Source organism: Ischnura elegans, chromosome 2 (assembly GCF_921293095.1).
Source record: "Ischnura elegans chromosome 2, ioIscEleg1.1, whole genome shotgun sequence".
Classification (NCBI taxonomy): Eukaryota; Metazoa; Arthropoda; class Insecta; order Odonata; family Coenagrionidae; genus Ischnura; species Ischnura elegans.
In genome coordinates this window covers 30,569,547-30,576,765 of record NC_060247.1, presented here as the reverse complement: position 1 = coordinate 30,576,765, position 7,219 = coordinate 30,569,547, and the positions used below count along the sequence as shown (strand labels likewise).

The window sequence follows — 7,219 nt, the reverse complement described above, 5'->3', positions numbered from 1 at the left end:
TCATAACTCTGGTTAAGAGAGATGAATTAATGGTGTAGTTGAAAATGATGGCTTTTGTTTTCAATGCAATAGTCATGGTGCTGGATTTTTTAGGGTTTAGCTTTAGTTCCCAAATATCACACCACGGGGATGCTTAATTAAGGGCAAGTTGAAGATCAATGCTGACAGAAGCATTTTTATTTTCCTTGTAAATCTAGCAATCATCAGCATATAGAAGAGTTTGAGTTTGGGAGGACAGAACATCATTATTAAATAAATTGAATAGACAAGGCCCAAGAGCACTGCTCTGAGGAACTCCAGATATGACAGGAGACCAAGAAGAAAAGCCATCAGCGAGTATTACATGCTGGTTTCTGTGCGAAAGAAAGCTTGAGAGAAGGCTAAGGAATCTGCCATGCATGCCAAACTGTTGGCTTAGTTTATGGAGGAGTTGATGATGGCGAGTGTCAAAAGCCTTGGAAAAGTCAAGGTAGATGGCATCAAGTTGATGAGAGTGGTCTATTGTATTGACAACTCTCATCTACGTGCAAAAGGAAATTGCTTGAAGAAAAAAATTTAGGCTAAGTGGCAGCATTGTAAATCTGGAATCCTGTGCTTAACTATGGTTCTGTACAGAGTGCAAACATGAGAACTCATTCATGTGCTTATCACTGTCAGGCCCAGACTTGAAAAGGTAGAAATTGGTGACCCAGCATATGACCCATATTTCCTTTACTTTTATGAAGTTATATCCAGTTACCTTTTCTTCGAGTATTTGAAGATGCAGCTCTCAGAATTGAAGAAGTTGCAGACTTGGGTGTTAAGTAGGAGTACATATTTCATAGTGACCATACCCAAAGGAGGACCTCAGGGGTTTCTTATTTACCTTGATAATTAAATAAATAGTTCTATTTTCCTTTGTATATATATTTTTTTTAATAAATCTACTTTTACAACACAGATAAAACTATGCAGTTATAGCAGGCCTTTCCTCTACACTTTGTGGAACTAAAGCACCAGATTCACTGTCCTCTGCTTCAACAACATCAGCTGGAGTACTGTTCTTTATGTACGTGGTAGGAGCTGGGGCCCGTGGAGGCATCCACTCTGGTATTATCTTGTCATGCAGCCGCCAAACACCATACTGATTAGAAAGATGCTTTTCAAAAACTACATACTCCAACACATCTTTTGGCACTGTTTCACTGCCATACATTAATCTCCCAAATCTGTCGTATATGGCCAGCAACTGAAACATGCAAGACATAACAAGATTGATCACTTGTTTTGTTGGGCAAATGTGATACATGAGACTCGTTAATGCGAACAACATTATTATGAATTTCTCATTATTATGAATTTCTTGTTATTACGAAGCAAGTTATTGGTCCCGATGAAAAGGCCTGTCCAATCCAAAGTAAAAGAAACGTCATTTCAAAATTTTCATTATTACGAAATTACGAACCTTAGTCCCTGTCCCGGCGGTTATGAAATGAACTTTATTATGAAGTTCCACGAATAAGCAACGGCATTTAGGTTGATATACACTATGCTACATTATCATCATTTGTCTATGGTTAAGTTATCTTTGTGTACTGTGCCCTAGAGCATCAATTATGGCTCTTTCTTCAGTTGGAGATACTTCAGCATGCACGCAACATCATATAATAAGCTTCATTCCTGTGGAATTATGGTGACTCACTCATTAACGCTCGTAAATAGGATGTACAGTCCTCTTCCTAAGCACACCTAATTTACGAACTTTCAGAGATATGAGCATTTGAAAAATTCAAGTAAGCCCAAAATTTCAAATTTGGCATCTTTGGAGTTTACAGAGGAACTCGCACTTAGGGCATAATCTGAGTAAAGTATCATTTCATCCAAGTCAGAAAATGACTTTGATTAAATGATACTATAGTATTTAATTCAAGTGAGGAACTGACTCCAAGAGTGAAGTCAGGAACTGCTCGGTGTTTCGCCCGTTTTTTCTTCCCATGGACAGCTATTTTTTTCAGCTCTAGCTACGTCGCACGCCCAGCTAGATCAGTTCATCACAATTGTGAGTTAACGCACGATTGTGATGCAGTGTTGCATTCTGCAGGATAACCACTCTTCCCGATGCCTTGTATAGGTTGGAACGAATCTTCTCCGTATGTCGAGGACTTGCACATAATTTAATCATGTGCATTATATACTTGCCTCTGAAGCTATTTTGCAGTGCAATTATTGGTACCGGAGATTGAAAAGACAAGAATTTTGATCAAGTATGTTTTTTTCGATGCTTCCTAAAAGAAACGTTCATACGAACTTTGTTATCACGAACATCTGGTTTTTCGGTTCTGTGAACTTCGTAATAACGAGAGTCTTTTGTAGTTAACTAAGATAAATTTGGATACATAATAATCCACAATAAAAGAATGACACACAGTATAATGGAAATGATGCAAATATGAACAAAGGCAAAAATAAAATATGTATATTATAGGACACATATTTCAACTTTACAGCTTCTACATTCTTGGTAGTTAAACCCACACTCACCTGCTGACTATGGAATCTGACTGTTATTTGGCCAAATATATTCTCCTTTGAAATTACATCAGTGCATCTTGCATGAGTAAACTTAGGAGGCTCCAACCAATCCAGAAATTTCCAATGAATGGTTTTCAGATGGGTATTATGCATAATTTCCTATTTTAGATGAAAAATAATTCCAGTCCATCAGAATTAACCAGTATATACAGAGAAAAAAATCATATCCACAATAAAAATATGTACATATTGTGACATACCGACCATATGTCACGTATTTTCTCTCGTTATGTAATGACCCGAGTAGGGGATGATCACATATGTGTGGATGAGCGTGGGTATGTCTGAGTGTGTGCGTAATAGTGTGTCATGCCCCGGGCATGAGGTACAAGTGACTCACAAATGTTCAGTGTTTGGTCAGCTCGGACCGGTGGTTGCCCCACCCAACAGTGAGGCCCAAGTGTAACCCCTCTTGTCCCAAAAAAACCCATCCCCTGTGTATCATCCCCCTCCAATATCACTATAAAGCGGCGGACGGAGAGAGCCTCCTGGCGAGATATGCTAGTTTGGTCGACGGGCGAGAAACGCTATCCTGATCGACGCAGAAAGGGATTGATGACGTGCCAGATTGGTCGTCATTTTTCTGGGTGTACCCAAAGAGTGCTGTTAGCGGGACGAGATTGCCTACGGAGGTAGCCAGCAGCGGAGAGCAAGATTGCAGACGAGCGACAGGCAGGACCAACGCCCAGAGGTCAGGAGGAAGACAGCCCCCGATCCCACGGACATTTGGGGTCCAATGTGTCGCATCATCGACGGCTCCTACTGCTCAAGGCTCCGACGAAACCGTAAGAACGTCGCAGTCAGCGACCCGTCCCCGTGCTCGTTCGCCCAGACCCGATTTAATCCCCAAACTGTGTAGCCAAAATATTTGGGTTCTTTCTCTCTATCCCGGTGCGCCGTATGTAATCACCAAACTGTTGACTCCTTGTCAGAAATCTGATTCAGTGTTACCACGAGAGCAGCCTAAAAACTTAATTTGGGCAAATTGTAAACTCGGCCCACGAATTCTACCAATCACAAATTGTTGCTTTTTTGTATTTCTTTTGGAGGGGGGGCAATTGAACCATATCATCTTGTGCACTTTTCGTTCACCTCATTCTCATCAGGGTATTTAATTTCGATAAGTGTGTGTGTATGCTATGTCTGAAGTGGAAAATATATTTTTTTTATGTCTCAAAGTATTCAATAATCGTTCGATCATTCCGTACTCGGGACCATTGATGCCCTCCCCACCCAGTAAAATAGGTGGCGTTTTCATGTTCCGCCACAATATATGTAATTCAGACAACAATTAACGTGACTTCACAGAAATGCGTTTGAATGAGAATAGCAAGCTTGGACAGTTCTTAAGTGAAGGAATTAGAACCTGTTTATAATAAGAATGTATCGAGAGATCAACAAAATTAAAAGAGTCCCAAAGCTTAATGTATTTTGTCTTTCTTGTTCAAGTGATATTAGATAAAAGCCTTAGGTCACTGATTGGTTTGCAGAATGAATTCTTTCCAGGTCGACAGAATCAATGCCAGAATTTATGAAGGGGTCATCCAGATTAGGAAACAATAGATCCAATTTCATTGGGGAAGGTGGACTACAGATACGCCTGGATACCCATGATAAAGAAACTTCACACGTTAAACTCTCCCTCCACACCTATCTAAAAGTTTTACATACAAGTAATCTTCTTATTCTGGCATCCAGCACCATTCCGCAATATGCAACCAGCAGAGGTTTCAACACAAAGAACTGTTCCTGATAAATAAGGGTCAGACCCAAAACAGTTGTCAGCATAACAGGGTGATTCTATGATATTCCTCAAGGAATAGTAACTATCAAATTTCAAAAGTGGCAGCATCCTTCCTTCCTACCCCCAAGGGTTTTCATTATAGCCATTGCATAGAGACCCGTATTCCTTCCCAACATCCAAACTTCATAAGAACTGAGTGAAAAACTCCTAAGACTTTACACCTGGCTTCTTGAGCATAAACTGATAGGATCAAAAGACTTCAGATTCCTTCTATCATGAGGAAATAATTTAAATAAGTACACTGCATTCATGGTTCCCATACCAGTACTTTACTTCAAGCATATGCTACCAATATCTTGGGTCCACAGCAGATCAAGCTCACTTCAACCATCCCCATAGACGGATTTAGGGGGAGGGCATGTGGCCCCTCTAGACGCTTAAAAAATAGACAAGATTTATAATACAGTTATCAGTACATACATTGGTTTTGTTTTGTGTATTCCTCAATCCTTCCTGTTAGCCTCATGCATTTTACATTTTTCACATTAATAAATTCCATGTATAAATAACGAGAATATTTTGTACAGTAATTGTATTAGGTTGTTTTTAATCTCAATTGTGAGAAGACTGTATGCCTGTAAGACACCAGAAAAAAATCCTGGATCCACCCTTGAGCGTTGCCAAATAGCTTCCCCTTCAGCTTAATTGGCCTCTTTCCCGAGTCAATCATAATTCAGCATATATTTTCAGTCTCAGACCAGATAAATCTGTGATAGTCCTACAGTCACCACAGCTAAGATGTCCAATGACAGCTTGGAAATGCTTGGGTGAGATATAAAGGTACTATTTATGCTGAGATGGCTACACTCACAAAAAGTTTTTTATTCTAGTAATCACACTAGAAGAAAGACAAAATGTTCTGTTACAGGGATTGTTGGGTTTTTAATAGTTTGACAGCTATTCTAATGCCTTTGGTGCCGGAATGCACTCATGTAATACAAGTGTTTGACCCATTTCTACCATTTGTGATTCCTTGTTTCTATGAGTTAAAAAGATTTATGAGACACTTAAGAAATAAAAAAAATCGGAGAAAATAAGTTGCATTGTATCATTACAGCTAAGCACAACCGCACAAAATATTAAAACCTGCTATCCACTAAACTAAGGACACTTAGAGAAAATCGTTCATCATTAAAATAATAGCAAAGTTGACTTACAGGATATGCTCTCTCTGTCACTATTTCTCTCAGTTTTAACTTGTTACGGCTGCAAAGAAAATTTTTTGCATTAAAATAATAGATTAATGTAAAAATAAAGCATAAATAAAGGGCAGAGCATTACCTTGCCATACACTCATTGGCAGTTTTATATATCTCTGCTGCTTCAGGGACGAAGTCTTTGGTTTCGAAATCTTCGTCGAAACTTCTTATCTTTCTTACAGCCATCATAGATTTGCTTTTCTTCCCTAAGAGCTCCAATTTTTGCTTCGCACCCTGCGAGTAAATGTGTAAGTTAAATGGATAGCTGACGTGAATACGCAATTACTCGACATCTCCAAAAACATCATAACAACAAAGAAAGATTTAAGGCTTTGTGTAAACTAGTTCTATTAATGGTAATTACATTACATAAATTAGGAGCAACTAGCACATTGGTTCACCGATATCGCAGCAATGAAAAATTCAAACTCACCGGAACAGACACCAATGATACTTTCCCATCACCTTCTGGGGGCACATAGGGCTCAAAAACTGCACCGGTACAGCTTACGCAAATAGGCCGCTCTGACCATGGCCTAGGGGGGAAAACGCCCCGCTCCTTCATGCGTGCTCGAATTTCTTCTGGGGTTGGACCCCCTTCTGATTCTGGTTTGTTCCAATCCCTAAGATCAACCTCGGCAACCTACAAAACAAGAGAAAAATTATCAATTGACAAAATGAAGTTGAGCAAGGCACCCTGCATATTTTAAATATTTAAGATGGGATATCATAAAAATACGATTGCTATGGGAGTACTTTGATATTGCTGACAAACCTTGAGTCTTCGCAGCTTCTTGAATTTAGGATTCCAATGTTTTCCATGCCGCACACTATACACATTAACCAGTACAGGTTTCACACACTGGGTGAATAATCCCACACGAGTGTTCTGAAAAAAGCAATCAGGAATTGTGACTCTCTTTTAAAGATTAATAAACATGAGGAAGGGGAAAATTAAAGTGAAATACCTGAAATGATAGCCGAACACAGTTGTGAATAATGGGGGCTGCCATATTTGTGTACTTGCGATGATTGTCAAGTGTTTTCGACTCTCGACCGCTAGTGGCGCGCACGGTTCTGGCATTTCAAATCATTCACATTCTTAATACCTCATTTTTTTCCCAGTAAAATCTTCTGTAATGATTAAAATGGTAATTCCTGATATCTTTGGAGTCGTAAAATACTAATTTATGATCATATTGAGCTAAAATCATAGCATATCAACATTTTAAATAAGCGACCAAAAAGACGACCAAATCTCACTCACCCAGACCTTCAGGAAGTAGGGAAATAAAATCCATTTAAAACATTGGAACCTAAGGAATACTCCAATAACTTTTGAAAATGTTTTTAGAGTTCTAAATAATCGTATTGCCACTGCAAATAGTGCTACTAGTACACTTGCACCGTGTAGTATGGCCATGGAAGATGCTACGGCCGGCTCATTCAATTTTTTTCATTGTATATCCTCCTTTTATCACAATAGTGGCCTTTTCTCTTCGTGACCTGTTATTTTGAGCCTACCTAATCATTAAAATCTTATTTCTGCATTAAGTTGCTCTGCTACTCATGTTTGCTCACTCAAATCAATTCATCAATTTTTCTGGCATGGGATGAAAGGCGCACACGGCACGCGCCGCAGCTA

General features: G+C 39.2%; 1 protein-coding gene across 1 annotated transcript; it reads right to left on the bottom strand.

Moving 5' to 3' along the window:
* Positions 1–900: 900 nt before the first annotated feature.
* On the bottom strand, positions 901–6,651 carry LOC124153519 (probable 39S ribosomal protein L45, mitochondrial). The gene is made up of 7 exons (XM_046526730.1): positions 6,543–6,651; positions 6,350–6,463; positions 6,008–6,217; positions 5,657–5,808; positions 5,533–5,581; positions 2,521–2,670; positions 901–1,228 (listed from the first exon to the last, which is right to left on the bottom strand). The coding sequence occupies exons 1-7, from the start codon at positions 6,585–6,587 to the stop codon at positions 947–949; spliced, it is 1,002 nt and encodes a 333-aa protein (XP_046382686.1). The 5' UTR covers positions 6,588–6,651; the 3' UTR covers positions 901–946.
* Positions 6,652–7,219: the final 568 nt, after the last annotated feature.

What these genes read in the sequence shown, in the direction of transcription:
- LOC124153519 (XM_046526730.1), bottom strand. Translation starts at nt 6,587, where the DNA reads ATGGCAGCCCCCATTATTCACAACTGTGTTCGGCTATCATTTCAG. An exon ending in TGACAGAGAGAGCATATCCT is followed by an intron (nt 2,671 to 5,532) that starts GTAAGTCAACTT and finishes CATCTAAAATAG; the next exon opens with GAAATTATGCATAATACCCA. An exon ending in TCAGATTCCATAGTCAGCAG is followed by an intron (nt 1,229 to 2,520) that starts GTGAGTGTGGGT and finishes TGCATGTTTCAG; the next exon opens with TTGCTGGCCATATACGACAG.